Source organism: Mustela nivalis, assembly GCF_964662115.1.
Source record: "Mustela nivalis genome assembly, chromosome: 12".
In the NCBI taxonomy this organism is placed as follows: domain Eukaryota; kingdom Metazoa; phylum Chordata; class Mammalia; order Carnivora; family Mustelidae; genus Mustela; species Mustela nivalis.
Genome location: NC_139031.1, coordinates 73,350,836 through 73,375,954, shown reverse-complemented (window position 1 = coordinate 73,375,954; position 25,119 = coordinate 73,350,836). Strand labels below are relative to the sequence as shown.

The 25,119-nt window shown below is 39.4% G+C and overlaps 1 protein-coding gene across 1 annotated transcript in view; it reads right to left on the bottom strand.

The window, feature by feature from the left end:
- The window catches only part of ABCB1 (ATP binding cassette subfamily B member 1), a 108,386-nt gene that overhangs the window by 68,776 nt on the left and 14,491 nt on the right, over window positions 1-25,119 (bottom strand). The window contains exons 4-7 of the mRNA XM_082692371.1: window positions 21,479-21,650; window positions 6,555-6,606; window positions 4,376-4,567; window positions 3,799-3,970 (exon numbers count right to left, since the gene is read on the bottom strand). Of these exons, the coding sequence (XP_082548497.1) occupies window positions 3,799-3,970; window positions 4,376-4,567; window positions 6,555-6,606; window positions 21,479-21,650 (588 nt within the window). The remainder of the gene's footprint in view (window positions 1-3,798; window positions 3,971-4,375; window positions 4,568-6,554; window positions 6,607-21,478; window positions 21,651-25,119) is intronic.

Sequence of the window (25,119 nt, the reverse complement as noted above, 5' to 3'; positions counted from 1 at the left end):
ATTTAGAAAAATAGTCATAGGAATACAAGCTGGGGGGTGCCTGGTTGGGTCAGTGGGTTAAGCCTCTGCCTTTGGCTCAGGTCATGATCTCGGGATCCTGGAATCAAGTCCCACATTGGGTTCTCTGCTCAGCAGGAAGCCTGCTTCCCCCCTCTCCCTCTGCCTGCTTCTCTGCCTACTTGTGATCTCTGTCAAATAAATAAATAAAATCTTAAAAAAAAAAAAAAAGGAATACTAGCTGGGCTTGAAAGAAGTATAGAGGACACCATAGAAATTTGCTGCAGAGATAAAAGACCTAAATATGAGTCAGACCAAAATTAAAAATGCTGCAATAAATATTAGAGCAAAAACAAATGATATGAAAAAATTTTTAAAACCTGGTAGAACAGATCAATGAAACTAGAAGCTGGTTCTTTGAAAGAATTAACAAAATTGATAAACTTTTTGATAGATTATCAAAAAGAAAAGAGAAAGGACAAACAAATAAAATTACAAATGAGAGAGGAGAGATCACAATCAACATTGCAGAAATACAAACAATTATAAAAGAATATTATGAGCACCTCTATGCCAACAAGTTGGACAATCAGGAAGATACAGAAAAATTCCTAGAAACATACCAACACCAAAACTGAAACAGGGAGAAACACAAAACTTGAACAGACCCATAACCAGCAAAGAAACTGAATCAGTAATCAAAAATACCCCAAGAAACAAGAGTCTAGGGGGCTGATAGTTTCCCAGGGGAATTGTACCAAATATTTAAAGAAGAGTTAATACTTATCTTTCTGAAACTGTTCCAAAATAATAGAAATGGAAGGAAAAGTTCCAAACTCATTCTATGAGGCCAGCATTACCTTAATTCCAAAACCAAAGATTCCACTAAAAAAGGAGAATTACAGACCAATATCCCTGATGAACATGGATACAAGAATTCTCAACAAGATATTAGCATATTGGATTCAACGGTACAATGAAAGAATTATTCCCCACAATCAAGTGAGATTTATTCCTGGGCCTCAGGGATAGTTCAATATCTGCAAATCAATCAATATGAAAGACCACATGAATATTAGAAAGGATATGAAAGAAAAAGTGAAACAAGATGGGATTGGGAGGGAGACAAACCATAAGAGACTCTTAATCTCACAAAACAAACTGAGGGTTGCCAGGGGGAGAGGTGAAGGAGAGGGTGGTGGGGTTATGGACATTGGGGAAGGTATGTGCTATGGTGAGTGCTGTGAAGTGTGTAAACCTGGCGATTCACAGACCTGTACCCGTGGGGCTAATAATACATTATATGTTAATAAAAAATAAAGAATTTAAAATTAAAAAGATTAAAAAAGTTTTAGAAAGGATCCTTTCAATAGGTACAGAAAACACATTTGACAAAATACAGTATCCTTTCTTGATAAAAACCCTCAAGAAGTGGGGATAGAAGAACATACCATGACATCAGAAAGGCCATATATGAAAGACCCACAGCTAATATCATCATCAATGGGGAAAAACTGGGAGCTTTTCCTCTAAGATCAGGAACACAACAGGGATGTCCACTCTCACCACTGTTGTTCAACTATGTTGAACTGGAAGTCCTAGCCTCAACAATCAGATAACAAAAAGAAATAAAAGGGACCCACATTGGCCAGGAAGAGGTCAAGCTTTCATTATTCACAGATGACTACGATTTTCTCTGTAGAAAACCCAAAAGACTCCACCAAAAAATTGCTAGAACTGATACACAAATTCAGCCAAGTTGCAGGATATAAAATCAACATACAGAAATCTGTTGCATTTCTATACATAAATAGTGAAGTAATAGAAAGAGAAATCAAGCTATCAATCCCATTTACAATTGCACAAAAAAACCATAAGATACCTAGGAATAAATCTAATCAAAGAGGTAAAACATCTGTACTGAAAACTATAGAACACCTATGAAAGAAATTGAAGACACAAAGAAATGGAAAAACATTCCAGGCTCAGGGATTAGAAGAACAAATATTGTTATAATGTCTGTATTACCCAAAGCAATCTTCACATTGAATGCAATCCTGATCAAAATACCAGAACGCCACCAGTGTTTTTCACAGAACTAGAATGAATAATCCTTAAATTTGTATGAAACCAAAAAGACCCTGAGTGGGCAAAGGAATGTTGAAAAAGAAAAGAAAAGCAGGAAGCATTACAATCCCAGGCTTCAAGCTCTTTACAAAGCTGTAATCATCAAGACAACATGGCCCTGGCACAAGAACAGACACATAGATCAATGGAACATAACAGAGACTCCAGAAATGGAACCTCAACTCTATGGTCAAGTAATCCTCAACAAATCAGGAAAGACTATCCAATGGAAATAAAAAAAAAAAAAGACTCTTTAACAAACAGTGTTAGGAAAATTGGACAGCCATGTGCAGATGAATGAAACTGGACCATTTCCCTATGTCACACACAAAAATAGACTCAAAATGGATGAAAGACCCAAATGTGAGACAGGAATCCTTCCAAATCCTCAAGGAGAACACAGGCAGCAAACTGACCTTGGCTGCAGCAACTTCGTATTAGACATGTCTCTGGAGGCAAGGGAAACAAAAGCAAAAATGAAGTACTGGGACTTCATCAAGATAAAAAGCTTTTGCACAGTGAAGGAAAAAAACCCAACAAAACTAAAAGGGACCCTCTGGAATAAGAGAAGACATTTACAAATAACATATCAGATAAAGGGCTAGTATCCAAATCTATAAAAAGCTTGTGAAAATGAACAACCAAAAAATAAATAATCCAGCTAAGAAGAGGACAAAAGACATGAAAGGTATTTTTCCAAAGAAGACATACAAGTGGCTAAAAGACACATGAAAAAATACTCAGCATCACTCATCATTAGGGAAATACAAGTCCAAAACCACAATAAGATACTATTGGTCAGAATGGCTAAAATTAACAACTCGGGAAACAGCAGACATTGGCAAGGATGCAGAGAAAGGAGAACACTTTTGAGCTGTTGGTGGGAGTGCAAACTGGTTCAACCACTCTGGAAAACAGTGTGGAGGTTCCTCAAAAAGTTAAAAACAGTACTATTCCATGATCCAGCAACTGCACTACTAAATAGGTACCTGAAGGGTACAAAAATACTGATTCGAAGGGGGCATGTGCACCCCAGTGTTCACAGCAGCTCTACCAACAACAGCCTAATTATAAAAAGCCCAAACATCCATCTACTGATGAATGGATAAAGAACTGGTGTGTTTCTGTGTGAGAGAGTGTAAACATCTATACACACACTGGAATATTACTCAACCACCAAAAAGAACAAAATCTTGCCATCTGCAATGACATGGATAGAGCTAGAGTGTATTATGCTAAGAGAAATAAGTCAGTCAAGGACAAATATCATATAATTTCACTCACATATGGAATTTAAGAAACAAAATAAATGAATATAGGGGAAGGGAAGGAAAAATAAAATAAAAACAAAGAGGGAGACAAATCATAAGGCACTTAACTGTAGAGAACAAATTGAGAGTTGCTGGAGGGAAGGAGGGATGCACTAAATGGGTGATGGACATTAATAAGGCCACTTGTGGAATAACTGATAAATCACTAAATTCTACTCCCGAAACCAATACTACACTATATATTAACTAACTTGAACTTAAATTAAAAATAAATAAATAAATAAAATAAAACCAAGTATCAAGTATATAGTCTGGGTCACCATATGATATAAAAACAGCCTTCCACCATGGGGGAAGGTGTAGTGGGGACCGTATAAAATCTGGATTTACATGCTTTACTCACCTTTGCCCAGATAGCAGCTGACAGTCCAAGAACAGGACTGATGGCCAAGATCACAAGGGTTAGCTTCCAACCACGTGTAAATCCCACTATAAAACCGATGAAAAACGTTGCTATTGACTGAAAGAACATTCCAATTTTGTCACCAATTCCTTCGTTGATTTTGGAGACATCACTAAAAGAACAGACAGTGTTAGAAGTAAACATGAGAATTGCGGATTAGAACTGAATCCATTTCGCTGTTACGTTCTGAGTGTGGGGCAATTGGTTTCCATCCAGGATTTTGCTCAGAAACTTCCTCAGAAAACATCATGTTGTTGCTCTCCTGCACTGCTCTCAGATGACTTTGAGTCTGGCAGGTCTCCCTCATTTGTTGCTAGTCATGCAAATGCCTTCATGCCCTGCCAGGGTGGTAGGGACCAAAGAATGTATATGGCATGGTTGCTGCTCAGAAGGAATTCAGTCTCATAATGACTTCTGAGTTATGCACTGATATCTCTGAACAGATCTGACAACCTCTCTTTTCATTTAAGAAGGAATAAGAACCGTGTCTGAGTTAAATGTAAGAGCGGGTACTTACTCTGTGAGCCGGGTGTTAAGCTCCCCCACGTCATGCACATCAAACCAGCCAATCTCCTGTCGCATGATAGCATGAAAAAACTGTTTCCTAATCCTGAGTATCTGTCTTCCAGCAGCCAGGCACCAGAAGGACACCTGGATGTAAGCAGCCACCAGCACTCCAGCCCCGATCCCACTGTAATAATAGGCATACCTGCAAAGCAACGAGAACTCTCCACAGACACAGTTTTATGATCGCCATGGCTGTCCCCAAAGACTACTTGTACATATATTTTCAGTCACCTAGCTGCCTTACCACCCTTAAATTAGAAGGGATGGTGACAGGCAGTATTGGTGGGTGGCCTCCAACTGCATCTACACCAAAGAGTGGGGTTGTGGCTTCTACTTTGGCTCAAACCCCAGCTCTTCACTTTGCTGCTGTATCATCCCGGGCAAGTGGCTTGACCTTCCTAAAGCTCAGTCTTTTAATTTCTTATCTGCAGTGAAACGCAGATAAGAGTAGGAAGGCAGCAGTGTGTGCCATGCACTTCGGCCAGTGCTGGGCACCCAGTAAGCTTCAGAGGATATGCCAGTTACTAGGAAAGGCTCATGTGATGCCTTGAAGCATCAGAGCATTGAGTAAGACCTACTGCTGTATTCCTGTCTACTTAGATTGCCTCGGGATGGGTTGATGAGCTCTTTGAGGTGTTTCTGCACATTGGAGAATAGAAAGAAGTGACAGAACTGGTCAGAAAGTGGAGCCCAGAGATGGAAATGGTCCCTTGGCCTTCTGGCAGAACACATAAGTCAAATAAAAAGTATTTTTACATCATCTTTCCAACTAGCCTTTGTGAGTTACCATAAAATGCTTAATGAATCAAGTACCGTGCTTCCCAGTTTAAACTGAAACAATAAAAAATTTGACCATGTTCTAAACTAGACCCTTGATCATCTAGAAATGGTGAACTTATGTTTCTTTGCTCAGAATCTTTATTTTTTTTAAAAAAGCAAACAAGTCTTGCACCTTACTAAATGAGTTCATTTTTAGGTTAAAGACAAATATTCTGAAATGAAATATGGGATTCCAATATTCCTATCTTTACAAGTTCATTACTTGCCACCCTCCAATAAAAAGACTGGTATGAGCCACACAGAAGTTATAAAAATGATTATGTAACAACATAATCACGGAGATTACTATTTGCAACAGGGTGTTCAACCAGCAGGCATCTTGGTAAACACATCTCCCCGAGGTTATCCCTTGTGATTACAATGTATTTATCTGGGATGAGGTAATGAGAATACTAAATTATAGTTAATAGACAACTCAATAATTAATTATTATCCAAGTGTTAAGCAACATAGAAAGAAATGGCTCAAAAAAAAAAAACCCACTTAGCAAGCAGAATGCTTAAGAAGGAGTTAATGTATTCTAAACCATCAGTCCACATTAATTCAAACAAAATACAGTTAAGTATTTGTAAGAGTATCACAAGACACTTCCATCTCAATATAAAAAAATGCCTCTCCATAGGAATATTTTCTTCTCATCTTTCAAAATATGATCAAGAATCTCTATTTTCTTCAAATCTAACAGATCATTTACAGGATAATGTGAAATCACTACTTTCTGATTAACCAACTAGTACCTTTGGACATTTCTTATAAGCTGTTTTGGGGAACAAACTTCGAGATACATAAATCATTAACAAAAGCTTCCCAGGGTGAATGAAGGTCAGAGGGACTATATTTATTCTGGGATGTTTTATTTCATTGTTTAGAATCTGATGCTGTGTTAAAGAAAAAATTATGTTGATTGATATCATCATATCTTGACTAAAAGAACCCAGGAAGCAAGCTAATAATTACAAAGTCATTGTAAACATGTGATTCTTAATTTAATTCCATTTTTTAAAAGCCACTTTGAACTCCTTTAATTTCCCTGTTATGATATTCTATACTTACAATGCATATATATATATCTAATGTAGGCTTAACCTTGACTACAGCTCATACTGCAAATTCATTTCTTAAAAAGTAAAAAAAAAAATTTACATTGTATCCTCCTAGAAAACTAACAATGATATTATTCTTAAAAGTCTAACTCTTTATTATAATAAGGTAAAATTTTATGCTACAAAAATACAATGCTAAGTTGGATACAGAAAAGCTTAACAATAGTAAGGAAAATGTCTAATTACGTGGTCATTTCCTCCTCCAGAATGTTGACGAAAGGTGGTTCATTTGGATTACCTAGATCACCACAAAACAAACATATACCATTATGTCTCTTTGTTCTCCATTAAAAATAAGCATGTAAAAATGACTCAAACTTGTGTCACTTAATAATTTACACAAAAATAGGTTAAACTGATGTTCTAACTATGTGGAAGCCTTATGGCATCCATTCAAATTCTTCACTGCTGGCCATGTGCAACCACACACAGACTTAATTCAGTGATGTTTATTTGCAAGAAGAAAACCACATTTATTAAGAAGCAGTGTATCAGCTGGAATACTGGCATCCATGAATTAAAATATTTTATGAAATACTACTCTGAGATGACAGAGAGAAACTCTTTTCTAGGACCTCTATCCTGATAATTAAATACCACTGCATACTCAACATTAAAGCACTTAGCATTTAAATCTAGCACTGCATTTTTCCAGCTTTTATTTTTATTTAAAAAATATAAAACACAAAAGTTTATGAAATAAGCACCACCAAGCTCATCATGCAAGATTAGCAGATGTCATCATTTTTAGACAAGGTACATTAAAACCTCAACACTGCCCACCCAAAACACACACACACACACACACACAAATACACACACTCTACTGTTCAATATTTTGGTGTTCATTTTTTCAGTTTCTTTTCTATATGTATGTCTACTCACACATAAATACACACACATGCTTCTTTTAAAAGAAAAATCACAGCCCACAATCAGTGGCCCATTTTCTGTCAATCTGTGTGTATGAACGTGTATCTCCATATTTTCAAAGTTGTGTCTATTTCAGTTCTTTCCAACCTTTCACTGTTACAGGCAATGCTGTATTACACATATCCACACCGGTCTATTATAGAGGAATGCATGGCATATATTTTTATAGGATAAATTATCACAATCAAGTTTGCTGGACCAATGGGGATGCACACTTCAAATCCTATAGTCATTTCAAAAGTTAGGTCATGAGAGGGCCTCATTCAGAGGAGTCTGATTTTGACAGGCATGGGGAAGAGGCGTAAAGGCAAAAGCAAAGCAATGAGGACAGAAGTCCACAGGATGTTTGAAAAGGGAGGAAGCCAGTTTGCCTGGCGTATGTTGTGGGGATGGAAGAAGGTGGGTATGTGGCTGGAAAGGTCGTCTGGGCCCCACAGGTAACGTGTATCAAACTAGTAGTCACTCAGCAGTTTGAGCAGAAGAGGACATGATTAGAAATGGGGCTGGGATGACTTACCTGCTAGAAATGCATAGGATTACCTGGACTAGAAAGAGATTGAACAATGTAAGCTATTACAGTGACATAAGCACAGAGGGTCTGAATAGAAAAGAAGGAGAGTACCCATAAGATTCAGAGAGAGAAGTTATAGGTTCTAGCAACTGCTGTGCAAACAGTAAGACCTCAAGCCTAAGCATCTGGAGAGCAATGGTATCATGCTGGGAAATAAGAAGTCAGGGGGACGGTAGGGGGGAAGCAGATCTGGTCAGATGTGAGAAGATTATTGGTTTAGTTCTGAAGATTTTTATTCTGTGGTATCTGGAACAGTCAGCTGAAGATGTCTAATAACTATTTAGACTCTAGAGTTCCCATTCTGCAGAGAGCTCTGGTCTGAATGATTTAGGAGTCATGTGCTAGAGGCCATAGATAAATTCAGGAAAGAAAAAAGCCATCTCTCCTTATCAGTGAGGACAGGGTGAGGGTTAAAGAGAAGAGGGTAAGCAAGCACAGAACCCCAAGGAATTTACATTTAGGGGTAACAGAAAGTAAGAAAGTAATAGAAAGATGCAGAGACAACAGCTCAAAGCACATAGCCCAGAACGCTTTTTGCTCTGTATTGCCTTCGGTAAGGCAAGAATACATGTAACCAGATGGATTTTTCAAATCAGCTATGAGATTGTTTCTGCTCTGTATTTTCAAGGGCAAAATATTAAATAGCTAGCTGGGTAAGGATTTTTCTCCACATGCAAAAAAGATCATAGGTATCTTAGAAGATATCTCATTAGGGATTTTCAATCTTTTCCATCTAGCCAGGAAATGCTTCTAATTGGTATTCATTGTTGCTAGTGCGTATTAATACCAAAGCAAGACAAACTTTCAAATCTAACTCTAAATCTGTCTATTCATTGCTGCTACCAGTTTTCTCAATTCTAGAGATAAGGAGCAAAGAGAATTTAAACAAATGGTGGCTTCTAGGTCCATAGTCACTTTAGACTGCTCGAAAAGCAAGAAATTATGTTAAAGGTCAAAATTGACTCCTTCATGTTTTTGTACAACACATACATACACTCACACACGTGTATGTATAATATCATAAATTAAATATATGTATGTAAATATGTATCTCTCATATATGAATATATGTATATGTGTATGTATATACATACAGAAATGTAGTCATCAGACTCTAACTTCAGCAAGTGCCTTCTACTTGTGCTTCAGTTGTATCAAACTGTGCCAGTGAGAATAACAATGAGGCATTCAAATCATCTGACAGAGATAATTGCTACTGACCAATGAAATAACAACGTTACATTCTCTCAACTCCCTCCAACCAACTTTTCTTTTCCTCCAATCAAATCCTATTAATTAAAAGTGCTCTGGCCCAGAGATTTTCCCTGCCTCTATGAGCTTCTCACAAAACGCTCATCCTTAGTTAGGCATGCCTTCACAAAGTCAAAACTTTAAAAAGATTTATTTTGGAGAGAGAAAGTGAGCATGTGCATAAGTGGAGGGATGGGCAGAGGGAGAGAATCTTCAAGTGGACACCCCACTGAGTGCAGAGCCTAACACGAGGCTGGATCCCACAACCCTGAGATCATGACCCAAGCCAAAACCAGGAGCCAGATGCTCAAGTGACTGAGCCACCCACGTGCCTCACAGAATCAAAACTTTCAAGCTGAAATGACCTGAGAGATCATACAGTCCAATTACTTTTTACTTGTATAGATCTTAAAGGTTACACCCAATCCAATAGTTATAAGGAAGAATGCTTAAATAGTATCCAAAAATTAATACTGTTTTTAAGTAGAAAAAGCCAGAAACTCTCTATATAACATGTGTGTGTTTGTGTATGTGTGTGTGTGTGTGTGTGTACATGCCTAACAATATCAACCAAATAATGAGTACAGGAAAGCCAAAGATTTTTTTCCCCTGCTTTTTTTTTTATTTTTTATAAACATATATTTTTATCCCCAGGGGTACAGGTCTGTGAATCACCAGGTTTACACACTTTACAGCACTAACCAAAGCACATACCCTCCCCAATATCCATAATCACACCCCCTTCTCCCAACCTCCCTCCCCCCAGCAACCCTCAGTTTGTTTTGTGAGATTAAGAGTCACTTATGGTTTGTCTCCCTCCCAATCCCATCTTGTTTCATTTATTCTTCTCGTACCCACTTAAGCCCCCATGTTGCATCACCACTTCCTCATATCAGGGAGATCATATGATAGTTGCCTTTCTCTGCTTGACTTATTTCGCTAAGCATGATACGCTCTAGTTCCATCCATGTTGTCGCAAATGGCAAGATTTCATTTCTTTTGATGGCTGCATAGTATTCCATTGTGTATATATACCACATCTTCTTGATCCATTCATCTGTTGATGGACATCTAGGTTCTTTCCATAGTTTGGCTATTGTGGACATTGCTGCTATAAACATTCGGGTGCATGTGCCCCTTTGGATCACTACGTTTGTATCTTTAGGGTAAATACCCAGTAGTGCTATGGCTGGGTCATAGGGCAGATCTATTTTCAACATTTTGAGGAACCTCCATGCTGTTTTCCAGAGTGGCTGCACCAGCTTGCATTCCTACCAACAGTGTAGGAGGGTTCCCCTTTCTCCGCATCCTCGCCAGCATCTGTCAATCTGTCATTTCCTGACTTGTTGATTTTAGCCATTCTGACTGGTGTGAGGTGATACCTCATTGTGGTTTTGATTTGTATTTCCCTGATGCCCAGTGATATGGAGCACTTTTTCATGTGTCTGTTGGCCATCTGGATGTCTTCTTTACAGAAATGTCTGTTCATGCTCTCTGCCCATTTCTTGATTGGATTATTTGTTCTTTGGGTGTTGAGTTTGCTAAGTTCTTTATAGATTTTGGACACTAGTCCTTTATCTGATATGTCGTTTGCAAATATCTTCTCCCATTCTGTCAGTTGTCTTTTGATTTTGTTAACTGTTTCCTTTGCTGTGCAAAAGCTTTTGATTTTGATGAAATCCCAATAGTTCATTTTTTCCCTTGCTTCCCTTGCCTTTGGCATTGTTCCTAGGAAGATGTTGCTGCGGCAGAGGTCGAAGAGGTTGCTGCCTGTGTTCTCCTCAAGGATTTTGATGGATTCCTTTCGCACATTGAGGTCCTTCATCCATTTTGAGTCTATTTTTGTGTGTAGTGTAAGGAAATGGTCCGATTTCATTTTTCTGCATGTGGCTGTCCAATTTTCCCAGCACCATTTATTGAAGAGGCTGTCTTTTTTCCATTGGACATTCTTTCCTGCTTTGTCGAAGATTAGTTGACCATAGAATTGAGGGTCTTTTTCTGGGCTCTCTATTCTGTTCCATTGATCTATGTGTCTGTTTTTGTGCCAGTACCATGCTGTCTTGATGATGACAGCTTTGTAATAGAGCTTGAAGTCCAGAATTGTGATGCCACCAACTTTGGCTTTCTTTTTCAATATCCCTTTGGCTATTCAAGGTCTTTTCTGGTTCCATATAAATTTTAGAATTATTTGTTCCATTTCTTTGAAAAAGATGGATGGTACTTTGATAGGAATTGCATTAAATGTGTAGATTGCTTTAGGTAGCATAGACATTTTCACAATATTTATTCTTCCAATCCAGGAGCATGGAACATTTTTCCATTTCTTTGTGTCTTCCTCAATTTCTTTCATGAGTACTTTATAGTTTTCTGAGTATAGATTCTGTGTCTCTTTGGTTAGGTTTATTCCTAGGTATCTTATGGTTTTGGGTGCAATTGTACATGGGATTGACTCCTTAATTTCTCTTTCTTCTGTCTAGATGTTGGTGTAGAGAAATGCAACTGATTTCTGTGCATTGATTTTATATCCTGACACTTTACTGAATTCCTGTACAAGTTCTAGCAGTTTTGGAGTGGAGTCTTTTGGGTTTTCCACATATAGTATCATATCATCTGCGAAGAGTAATAATTTGACTTCTTCTTTGCCGATTTGGATGCCTTTAATTTCCTTTTGTTGTCTGATTGCTGAGGCTAGGACCTCTAGTACTATGTTGAATAGCAGTGGTGATAATAGGAAAGCCAAAGATTTAAGTGCACCTTTTGTTTTAATAAAATACTTGCTCAGACTCTTAACCACGTTCTACTCCTCTGGCTTCCGGAACCTCCTTCTCCTAGTTCCTCCATGACTGTGATGCCTTTTAATTCACTGATGTCTCATGTTCTCCCTCTCCCTTCAAGCCGGTGTTTCCCAGGCCTCCACGCACACTCCCAGGGTGACTTCAACCACTTCCACAGCTGTAGGGATTCCCAAATCTGGACTGGAGCTATTCAAATCCTCTCCTTCCTCAAGGTCCTGACATGTTCAGGACCTGTCAGCCCATTCCTCTCCTCTAATAAGAGATCCTAACTTGTTTTTCTACTCAATCAGGTCTTCACATTGTCATCAGATTTTATTTTTGCCAACAAAAATATAACCATGCTGGGGCACCTGGGTGGCTCAGTTGGTTAAGTGTCTGACTCTTGATTTGGGCTCAGGTCATGATCTCAGGATTGTGGGGCTGAGCACTGCATTAGGCTCCACAATGGGTGTGGAGTCTACTTGAGATGCTCTCCCTCCCTCTCCCTCTGTCCCTACCTCCCCCATGCTCTCGCTTTGTCAAATACACACATATGTATATGTGTGTGTGTGTGTGTGTGTGTTTGTGTGTGTGTGTGTGTGTATCTTCCATGAATAGCCTTCAAGGACAGTCACTGCATCAAGAATAAAGTCCAAGATCCATAACATGTCATATTAGCACCTTTTCAACCTTGTCACAATATATCTGACAGGATAACATTTTTGAAAGGTCAATGAATGATCTTCTGAACATTTTATTTACCCCCACACCTTTCTCATTTCAGCACTAGGGCACTGTACAGTCACTGTCTGGAGGGAGGTTTTTTGCAGCATTAAAAAAATAATAGTTTTTTCTTGGTTTCTCTGTTCCTGAAGCATTTGTCCTTGGGGACTGTAGAGTACACAGACCATGACAAAGTATTTTGATTAAATGTCATTAGGCTGAGCTCTACCCTTTTAGACTGAAGAATATTTTCCACACCCTGAGATTCAGCAGAGAAGTGATGACAACTTTCTTTCTCCAAGCTTCTATTCATTCTCCTTTCTCTACCAGTAATGCCTTTTACCACATTTTTCTGATAACGATTCCTTCTGATAACGATTCCTTCTCCATGAATACGTTCAAATAAGACCGCGTCTCAAATGGCTTACCCCTAGTAGAGTGACTCACCTTGTCAGAGAACTCCAGAGTAACCGACACATGACTCAATTGACTAAGTCAATGCTAGAACTATGGGGATCGATATCTATCTCTGCCTCCCATGCCCACTGGCATGGCCCCTGCATAAATGGACTCCCTTAGTCTTCTTTGTCTCCTCAGTACCCTGCTCTACCTGCTGTAACCTAGCTTGTCCCAAAGGTTTACAAGTGGTTTCACAAAGCCACCACACATGCAGATGACTGCACAAAATATTCCATCCAATCATTCTATTTTGTATGTAAGTGCCTCATATAAGATTAAAAAGATAGTCTAAACCAGTACCTTACTACCCAAGCAAGACTTCAAAGAAACCACAACGGAGTAGTGCCCACCACCATGACCAAAGATTCTATGCTATTTAAGGATCACACTACATTGCATTTTTATCTGACACAAATATCTCAGTATGTTTCCTAATTTTACCTACTGAACACTTAAGAACAGTATGAATAAAAGTATGAGACATAAATACGTTTTGCAATTTTCCTAAGGGAAAAGGAGAGTGTATTATAAGAGTGATTTTTAGAACCCATCTGCCACAGAGCTTTCATGTTAGGCACTATTTCAGACACCAGAGACACAACCTAGCATGAGAAATCCATTTTGTTCTAATCGTAATGGACTTCTGCACAAACAGGAAATGCTTTTACTTTCAGGCCCAAACCTCCAATGCTGAAATTTCTAAGATAGTTTTTCCCAGGAACTTCCTCTCTCCCTGCCCCCGATGCCTTTCTTCCCACTTGACAAGATGTAATAAACAAGTAATCCAATAAATCCACAAGATAATTTTTAAGTAATAAATCTTGTTGAGATAAGCAGTAATGCTATAGTGACTTTCAGGTGAGTTAGAGACAAAAGGTCTTTCTGAGGGAGAAGTGAAAGTTAAGAAGCCCTTACAGAGAGATGGGCAGTTTCTGCAACACCCCAAGCCAAGAAGAAAAAGGGAACACTCAGAGAACAGAGAGAAGGCTGCTGCGGGTGGGGTAAGCAACGAGACTGATGGGCAGGAGGGGGCAAGGTCATGCGAGCCATACTGGCCAGTGAAAGGAGTTTCTATTTATTCCATGCAACAGAAAACCACTGGGAGAGCTGTGACCTGACTTGGGTTTGTAAAAGCTCACAGCGACAGCTTGTGAAGAACTGGATACAGCTGGGCAAAGTGGAGTTAGGAAGTTAGAGTCACATCGGCGGCGACGAGCATGGCTCCATGCACAGGTTGCAGCCAGAGATATTTCTGGTGGGCTCTATGTGGAGTGAGCTCAGCGCTGTGGCGGGTGGTAGCAGAGCAGACAATTAGCAGAGATCCTGGCTCTGAGCTCCCTCCCACCTCTTTCAACCAAGGAGGGCTCTCCATGAAGATGACGTTCCATGAGAGACATTATATACTCTGGTGATGGGGGTCAGTGTGATGAGATGAGCCACAAGGGGCATTCTAGCTCAAGAACACTAGGAGCCCAGTCCTTCCAGTCTTCCTGGGCAGGAAGCTCCATCAACCACATGCAAGCGGAATTTGGGCCTTTTACCTAGATGATCAGTCCCTCCATCACTGGCCCAGGCTAGAGCCTGCTGCTCAGTGAGGCTGGGCTTAGTGCAGGGGACAGGTGACTCCGGGAGCCACACTCTCCTCAGGTGTGCTTTCTTCACATCCCTGGCCTGAAGAGCTACATCTCATGGCTACCTTGCCTGACATACCTATAAGCAAATGTACAGGATGTCTTCATAGAGAAAACACCAAGTGAAAATTTGTATACCACAATTTTCAGCAGAGTTTGAAACCACTAATAGTAGAGTTGACAAAATATTAGACTAAAAGGTAGCTCTGAAAACTGGCAAGCAATTCCATTGTATTTACATGGCTTCAACTTCCTTGCTCTTGCCTTCTATAGATTAAATAAATTATGATTAATAGATTAATAAATTATGGATTTGGGCCAAGTTCTAGGCCTCTTTTTGCCTATGAAATCCCATGATTCAATCTTTCATTAGGTTCATTCCATTTTTTAAGGATCAGAAATAGGTCAAATATCATCTACATATCTTTTTTAATGTTGTCTTTACTATAAATTGGAGAGATGACATGGTAGCTAATCTACATTTTGGCTTGAAAAGCATTCTCCTAATAATCATACACACAAAAAAAATCTGGCTATATTCTACTACTATTCTAGAAATACTAGCCATATCTTTTTTTTTTTAAGATTTTATTTATTTATTTGACAGACAGAAATCACAAGTAGGCAGAGAGAGAGGAAGGGAAGCAGGCTCGCTGCCGAGCAGAAAGCCAGATGCGGGGAAAGCCTGATGCGGGGCTCGATTCCAGGATGCTGGGATCATGACCTGAGCCGAAGGCAGAGGCTTTAACCTATTGACCCACCCCGGGTGCCCCATACTAGCCATATCTTTAACATTAATACAAACTTCAAAAAATGCCACGCTGAAAGTATACTTCCAAATATGTTGTCGATATTGGATACTCAATTTTCTAGAAAGTGAGCTCTAAGAATTTTTCTAGTGAAATGTTTAGAGGCAGAGGAAAGCCTTGAGCAAATGCAAGAAAATAGATCCATTATGGAAATTTTTACAAAATACTTAGAATTCAAATATTATCTATATCATTCTACTTTGGAGCATACAAAATGCTGGCCTTGAGGGCACATGGGGCAATGTTTTCTTTGTGTACGTCAAAGTCTTGAAACACACATTCAAGGTCTGTACATGATTTATTCACTCATAGTTAAAGCAGCAAAATACAGATGATGTTGTGAGGATAATTTTACAGATAGTTTTCATGTTCCTCACAAGTTTTAGAGCAAGGGAATGGAAATGATAAATATGAAAGTAAGCTCTTTCCACATTTTCCCTTCTTGTCTGAATTATGAAACTATACTAGATTTTGTGTGACTTACATTTTCTCCATTCCTTGGCTACCAGTGTGGAGGAGACAAAATAGAACCAACCCTAATATAGTTATGGAGAAAGAAAAAAGCCATCAGGGTGGGTGTATCATAAATTGAAGCATTAGAGACAATAAGTAATCAAGTGTGTATTGAACGAGTACCTAGGGCTGACAACCACCACAAGGCATGCAAAATACCCTCCGTATCCCTTAATTCTGGATCAGCGTGTTATCTTTAGCATTCTCCTTTCTGCGTGTCCCTCTGTCTCCTCCAGTGCATGGGCCTGGGACCAGACTGCCTGGGCTCGAATCCTTATTACCATCTCTATGACCAGAGGCAATTTAAATTTACTCAACCCTCTAGACCCCTTTCCTAATCTGTCAAGAATGAAGGAGTCCATACATGTAATGTATTAAGAAGAGCGCCCACAAATCTTAAATGCTCAGTAAACGTTAGTTTTAGTTATTGTAAACGATGGAGTCTTTTCTCAAGGCTCAAGGCTCTCACTCTTTCTACGTTTCTCTACATCCTATCCCAGGAAGTTTAACATCCCTTCCACTCAAATATTGTCCACTCTCTAGTCTTTTTCTGAAAGCCAAGATTCAGTCTTATTTCTTCAACTGCCTGGCTGTCATTTACAGTTGTACCCAACCTGTCATCTTCAACACATGTCTAAAATCACAATCGTCTTTATCTGTGCATTTCCAGAAAGTTTAAAGTCTCCCGAGAAAGATGAGAATTCACGGAATATGACAGAAATTCAGCGGTGGTTAATTTTTGTTCAGCAAAGTTGTATAACAAAACCAGAGAGTTCCCCAGGCCTGAATCATCAGAGATTTTCAGGCAAAGGAAAATTCTAAAAACAAGATAAAGACAGATGGGAGTAGGGTGTCAAGAAATCAGGTCCACAACAAAAAGAGCAGGACAAAGGCCCATGTCTGATTATCAGCACAAGACATCGGCAGAAAAGAAAGACCTCTTGCAGGGGTTTACTGTAGCAGCATAGAGGGATCTGCTCACTTTAAGTTTTAAGAGCTGTCTGGTTAAACCCAATGTTTACTGTAAAACTCGCAGGCTTTAAAAGCCTTAGCAAATCCAAGTCTCCTCTACATAAGGAATACTTCTTGTCCAGAAAGGAGGTTCTGGTCCTTAGTCTACCCCCATGGAGAGGTAATGAGGTATTACAGTGGGAGGGCAAAAGAAGAAAGGTCAGAGTGTCAGGGTCCTGGGAGTCCAGTAGACTGGCTCTGCCTCCAGAAACATCAGGGAGCTCATTTGCTCTCATCTCTAGGCCCAGCATCAAAGCCTTTGAGGCTGTCCCCACAAATGATTTGTTATCTGGAAATGGCAATCTGCAGACAAGCAGGTGAGCGACAGGGAACTGAGTGTCCCTGACTAAAAATTGCAGTAGAGATTGCACACTGCTTCTGGAAACACACGGAAGGATATATAGCAGGGTAGTGGCAATAAGGGGTGGTGCTGAGAGAAGGATATTAACTTATTTCTTCCTCAATATTTATTTTAGAGGAATTTCACTTGTTACATAGAACATGTTTATTTTGTGCAGGAGAGAGGTACGATGCTGATCAAATCTGGTTATCACCTCCTCTTGGACCCCTCCTACGATTCTTATATATGGAGTCAGGTGCCCTTCTCCTTTCCCAGGTATTTTGTGCATCTCTGTATCACAGCACTAATACCCACATTTGTGGGTTCATGTATTCATTCCTCCCACCCCACTAAGTCTCTTGGAGGGTGGGAATGAATACTTAGGACATGTACTGTGCCTGGCATGTGGAACAGTTTAGCACAAATTTACAGGTTGAACAATTGAAGATAATAACCCCCCCATTCAGTGCCCGACCTCAGGGACTGGTGATCCTTTACCAGAAAGAGACAGAAGGTAAATACTTTAGGCTTTGGAGACCATATGGTCTCTGTCACAATAATTCTACTGCACAGAGGAGTGTCAAAAAAGCCACCAAAAATATGCAAATGATTGGGCATAGCTGTATTCCATTAAAATTTTATTTGCAGATACTGAAATTTCAATTTTATATAATTATCCTGTGTCAAAAAATATTGTTCTTCTTTTCTTTTTCTCCCCCAATGATTTAAAAATAGAAAACCATCCTTTAGCTCACAAGCAGTACAAAATTAGGCAACAGGGGTGCCTGGGGAGTTCAGTGGGTTAAGCCTCTGCCTTTGGCTCAGGTCGTGATCTCAGGATCCTGGGATCGAGCCCTGCAATCCTTCTTCCCCCTCTATCTGCCTGTCTCTCTGCCTACTTGTGATCTCTATCTGTCAAATAAATAAATAAAATCTTTAAAAAAAAATTAGGCAACAGTCCAGATTTGACCCCTGGGCCATCGTTTGAGGACCTTGCCTTCTCAGGCATGGCTAGTGGTTCACAGTTACTAAGGAAATGCTGCTGAAATGTACAATTATCCACATCTATAACAAGGACTGAGTAACTCTAGATATGTCTCAAGCTTTAAACAATATAAAAATGAGTGTCACAGAGTTCTGTAAAGATGAAATGATATAAAAAACCATATCATCATTGCAAGTTATGTAGGTTTTCTGTGAAGAACATGGAAGCATGAGTTTACTAATGACATGACCATGGTAATGACCATTTACTGAGTGCTTTTTATAAACTAGGCCCTGTTCTTTGAGCCTTAAATGACTAATCCATTTAATTTTCACAACCACTCCATGAAATATGTTCTACATAGAATATGTTCTACGTAAAAGAACATTAAAAAGTCAACATTTTTATAGACAAGGAAATTAGAATATGAAGAAATCCCCCAAAGCTCAAAACTAAAAAATGGTGAAGGTAGGGAGGCTGTGGCCAGGCAGTCCAATTCCAGAGCCTGCTTCTAACATTGAATATGGTTTCTCCTAAAAGCCTGATAGAAGCACAGTTCAAAGCTTTCCCAAGATTAGAAGAGTGAGCTAAAGGAGGAGTACAGGCGAGGAATGCAACGTCAACTACAACCCCAGCTGGAAAACACGTATTGCAGGCATCTATGAAGGAGCCTGCTGTGACCAGCCCATGCAGTCATTCTCCAGTCTGGGAGACTGATCAGTAGACAAACACACAGGCCTCTCAGGGAGCTAGTCTCTGCACCTGGACCACTGTCTGGGAACTCATTCATGCTTATTAGATAAATGAGTCTGATTACTGTCCATCTCATCATATCTGCAGGAGGTAGACATAGTCATGATTAGTACTCCCACTTAAAGAAATCTACTGTTTTTTCATAAAGTAAGAGATAATATCTGGGTAATGAAAATATAGTGTATAAAAATCTTGGTGGCTCAGTGGGTTAAAGCCTCTGCCTTTGGCTTGGGTCATGGTTTCAGGGTCCTGGAATCGAGTCCCACATCAGACTCTCAGCTCAGCGGGGAGCCTGCTTCCTCCCCTCTCTCTGCCTGCCTCTCTGCCTACTTGTGATCTTTCTGTGTGTCTCAAATAAATAAATAAAATCTTTTTAAAAAATCTTAATGCAGTTTCTAAAAAAAGGCCACTGGACATTACAGTAGTTGAGAATCAGCATGGGCACAGATGGGGGCATCTGGATGGCTCAGTGGGTTAAGCGTCTGCCTTCAGCTCAGGTTATGATCTCAGGGTCCTGGGATCAAGTCCCACATTGGGCTCCCTGTTCAGTGGGGAATTTGCTTCTCCCTCTACCCTCCTCTTGTATGCTCTCTCTCTCTCTCTCTCTCAAAAAATAAAATAAAATAAAATCTTAAACCAAAATGAATGGGCACAGATGTATACATAAGATCTACTGGGCTACCAGAGTACTAAAGAGTTGATTCTTCCACTGTAATGTGTTAGGAAAACTAACTCCAAAGAATATTGCCAGATACAGCATGCAGAGGAACCAATAAACCTAGCGCTGTGAACTTCCTTTGGGTGAATGGTATAAAAGAAAGGGGCCAATTCCAAGATGGATCTTCTGGCAGCTCCTTTTGGATGCCATAAAAGGACATAATAAACACACAGGAATTTTACATAGCTCAAACATACTTTAAAATTTTCTGGCCCAACTCCTATCTGCATTCACAGAACTCAAGTAAGCCAGCCTCAAGGTAAACAATGCATTCTCCAGAATTACAAAAATGGGGTTCCTAGGACCACTGACAGGTATCAAAGGATCTATAAGTACCCCAAATCAGTATGAATATTTATACGCACATTTTGGGGGAAAAGATTCATAACATTCATCAGAGACTAAAAATTGAAAAAGCTATGTGAATATCCATGTATTATCAAATGTATTCTCAAACAGACATTTTCAAAAGCTCTACCACTTGAGCGCACACCAGGCTGTAAGTCTTTGGGAAGCTGAGTTTTAATCAATCTAGGCTTGACCAAAGGTGACTCTTTTGCTCAGAGATATCAACCAGTTCCTCCTCGGTCAACTGTGAATGTGAGAGTGTGTATGGCTCCCAAATATTTTCAATGGTTCAGTCTCTTTCCTGCTCTCCTGGAAGACTGTTTTAGATCTCCTTCCTTTATCAGCCACGTGTCTTACTTCTCACTTCACTGAGAAAATTGAAGTAATCCCAAGAAAACTTCCACAAATTCTCACCTCCTCCTTAAGTCAGCTTTGGGCGCTGGCACTCACATGTTCTCCATTTCCACCCATTACAGTGGATAAGTTTATCTGTGCTTCTACCTAAAGCAAATATTCCTTTGGGGCATTATATTCCATCCTTTGTCAAGGACATCATGCAAACAACTCTCTTCCCTCACTCTCAAAGCATCATTTTTCTTCCCTATCTTTTGGATCATTTCTACTAGCATACAAATAAGCTATTATTTCTTCCATCCTAACACACACACAAGCTATTATTTCTTCCATCCTAACACACACACACACACACACACACACACACACACAACTTCTCTTGGCCATATTTCTCCAAGGAGCCCAACCTGTGACAATACCCAAAGTTAAGTTTCTGGTATTTATTGCCCAAACCTACTGTCTTTTTTTTTTTTTTTTTTTTGGTCTTTCTTGATAGTAACTGCATCCAGATCCAGTCTATTCTGCTTCTCAGGCTACACATTTTAGAATCATCCTGGACTCCTATCTCTGACACACATATCTATCATGTCAAAGAATCTCATGACTGATTCCTACTTATCATTTGATGTCTAGATTAGGTGGGTTTTTTTGTTTTGTTTTTTTACCTCTTCCTGAAACTTCCTGGGATTTTTCTGACTTAACAGAGCTATCTTTTTCTACATATCTCTGCCAGCACTTCCAAAGTGGATTCTGATGCTTGTGAATATTATCTTCTCAAACTACCAATTACCAATTGGTACCAAGTACCAATAGGAACTGTAGGCCAGATCCCTTCAACTTCCACACAGGTAAACCCACTAGTATATTTACTAAACATTGCTTTTAGGTGACAGATTTTTAAGTTTCCAATAAAATCAGTGCTGCAAATAATACTTACTTCCATTAGTTGTGTTTATGAAAGTTACGTTTCCTGCAATTCCTGCATTTGCAAAGCTATCTGTCATGTTTCCAAACACCAGCATCATGAGGGGGAGTGCAGCTCCATGGATGATGGCAGCCATTGTCCCCACCAGCATATACAACTTATCAAGCCAATTTGAGTAGCGAAACTGAAAAAAAAAAAAAAAAGGAAATGTAAAGAAGAGGAACAATTAGCACAGTATTTTTTTTATATTATTTTTTATTTTTTATAAACATATATTTTTATCCCCAGGGGTACAGGTCTGTGAATCACCAGGTTTACACACTTCACAGCACTCACCAAAGCACATACCCTCCCCAATGTCCATAATCCCACCCCCTTCTCCCAAACCCCCTCCCCCAAGCAACCCTCAGCTTGTTTTGTGAGATCAAGGGTCACTTATGGTTTGTCTCCCTCCCAATCCCATCTTGTTTCATTTATTCTTCTCCTACCCACTTAATTAGCACAGTTTTATGGATAGTTTGCTCTACTTTCCAAATACATCCAAAATCCTAACATTTCTCATTTCTAACAATCCTAACAATCTCATTTCTTCTACTACTACTACTACCATCCTGGTCCAACCTAAACAATTATGATAGCCTAATTCTAAATGGGCATTTGACTCTTATACTCAGTTCTGACCTACTTCTTCATATTGGACTCAGTTTGTCTTCTTTTCTTATATATGAGGTTTGACGAGAGGGATGGGACATTCTGGAAAATTGTAAAATTCTTTAAAGGTACAACTATAAAAATATGTATTTGTTCTTCTGATTTCCAAGGGTAGAAACCACTTTTCATCTCAATTTTTTTTTAACCAAGAAAAATCTTTACTGTCAAAGTCCCCTCTGAGGCCACCACTAAGGAAGTATTTTGCTGCTTTGGAAAATTGCTTGAGTAAAAGATCTGCCACATAATGAAATTAGCATGAAGGTAAAATTATCTGAATGCAATCAGGCCTCAATAGTAAGAAGGAAGGAGAAAGGAAGAATCCATTATATGCATGCTTCCCCAAAAGAGATTTCCTTAAAAGGTAGAATATAGCCATAATGCCTGACCAATGTAGATGTGCATAATCTCTTTAATCATAGGCAGGTCAAAAGTAAAGACAGCTTCTCTAGACCCAGAAAGTGATGAGAACAGACAGTAATGGGAATGGGCTCAAGGCTCTGTGGCAGTGCACTTGAGAAGAAATCAATACTTCTGCCATATTATTCAAGGAACTAGTTAAGGACTGAAAGACAACCAAATGAAAGAAAACAGACAGATGAAGCATTCTGTGAGGGTTTGTGGATAAACCCCAATGCAGGGGATTGTCCTGTGGTTGCATGAGGTAGAGTCAGCAGGTTTGTAATCTAGGGAGGAGAGTGGATAAAAAAAGAATCATAGGTCTAGGCAGGGAACCTAAACCAAAACAAAGATCAAGATCAGGCAACATAAAAGACACATCAGCAGAAAGATTTGAGACAAGGAGACAGAAACCAATCTTAAAGTTAGCTAAAAAGGAACTAATAGTAGTAACAACTAGGAATACGTACAGAATTGACAAGTGGAGAAATAAAAGGCAGAACAGTTCTTGGCAGTAGTGACTGGCAGCTCATGAAGTAGGAAAGCATTGGTAAAGCTGAGCTTTAAAATTAGCAAAAATTCAGGGTGCCTAGGTGGATTGGTTAAGTGTTCAACTTTTGGTTTTGGCTCAGATCATGATCTCAGGGTCGTGAGATCAAGCCCTATGTCAGACTCTGTGCTCAGTGTGGAGTCTGTTTGAAGATTCTCTCCCTCTGCCTCTCCCACATATTTTCTCTCTCTTTCAAATAAATAAATATTTTTTTTTTTAATTAGCAAAAATTCAAGTTTGGTGGAAGAAAAATATCTAATATATACTTCAAACTTTTTCTAGGGGCACCTGGGTGACTCAGTCAGTTAACCATCTGACCCTTGGTTTCAGATCAGGTCGTGATCTCATGGGTTTTGAGATTGAGCCCGGCATTGCGTGAAGATTCTGACTGACTCAGTCAGTTAACCATCTGACCCTTGGTTTCAGATCCGGTCGTGATCTCATGGGTTTCGAGATTGAGCCCGGCATTGCGTGAAGATTCTCATCCTCTACCCCGACAGAAGCAGAGCACAAAAGCCTCTCTCTTTCTATCTCTTAAATAAATAAATATTTTAAAAAACATTTCTAGCTCTTAGAAAAGCAAGCTCAAATTTGAGTTAATGACATATCCATAATCAATAACATCCTCTTCTTTATAAACTAAAACAGGGAAAATGTGTTTTTTGGCACTTCTTTCATATTTTATTGAAACATAAGCTAAATTTTGTCATTATTTACTTTGTCTTAACTAAGCATTCATCCATCTCTTAAAAAAAAAAATCATAAATAAGGGGTGCCTTGTTTAGGCGACTGACTGCCTTCAGCTCAGGTCACGATCCCAGAGTCCTGGGATAGAGTCCCACATCGGGCTCCCAGCTTCATGCGGAGTCTGCTTCTCCTTTTGACCTTCTCCCCTCTCATGCTCTCTCTCACTCTGTCTTTCTCTCAAATAAATAAATAAAATATTTTTTAAAAAACATAAATAAGGAGAAAGAGATGGACAGAAGCCATTTATTTTCTCTTAGAGACTCCTTTAAAGTGGATAAAATATCATGTTCCTTAGTAGAGGAAGAGAAAATAGTTGATATACAAAGATTTCTCTCATCACCACTCCCATAGGATCTTTTACCACCAAAACTAGTCACTGACCATAATAAAAACAAGCAGGCCACGAATATAAATATTTACTCAATGCCTACCCAATGACTAAGAAAAGACAGATAAACACCAAAGGTGTAAGTCTTGCCGTCAAAGTGCTTAAAAAGGAGAAGGAAGGCCAAGCAAAGAAGTATATGCAATCTATATACTGCACGCTAAGACAGCGTAGTGTATGCAGTAAAGCAGACATAAAAAAGAGCAAATGGTCATTTCCTCCTTTGTGGAAAAGCCCCACAGAGGAGGTTTTTCATCTTCCCAGGCTTGAAAGTTTGGCATGTGTTCAGAAGCAAGAAAGAAGGCGTTCCAGCCAAAAAGAACAGGCAGCAGAGCAGTATGCTCAGAGAAGATGGGGGTATGTGGTGTAGAAGCAGTAATAAAAAGCTGACTGGCCAAGAAGCACCCTTCACGGAGTGAGGGCAAACCAGAGGAGACAAGAGTTGGAGGGAAGGGACACAGGAAATTTCTTTTTGTGCTATTTGATTTCCAGGATGATGGCTCATCCTGGAAATGCTATCCGAGAATGCTCATGGAAGGAATTCTGAGTTTGGAACGCAGTTTCATGATACTGGCGTATATAGCAGAAGTCATGTGAGTTGGATAAGATCATCCAGGAAGAGAGAAAGAGTGACTGGGATCAAGAATAATTTGAAAATGAAGTAATCAAGACAGCATGTTGACTGGGGCAAAAGGAAAAGCAAGAGAACGGACACCTGACAGCAACATCGAGGACAGACTAGTTAATGAAGTCTCACACATGTTTACAGGTACATCAGGCACAGTGGTGACTGGTAAACAAACAGGAAGGAAACTGAATTGGGCAACATCCTACAGAACAAAGAAAAAAAATGTTTCAAGAACC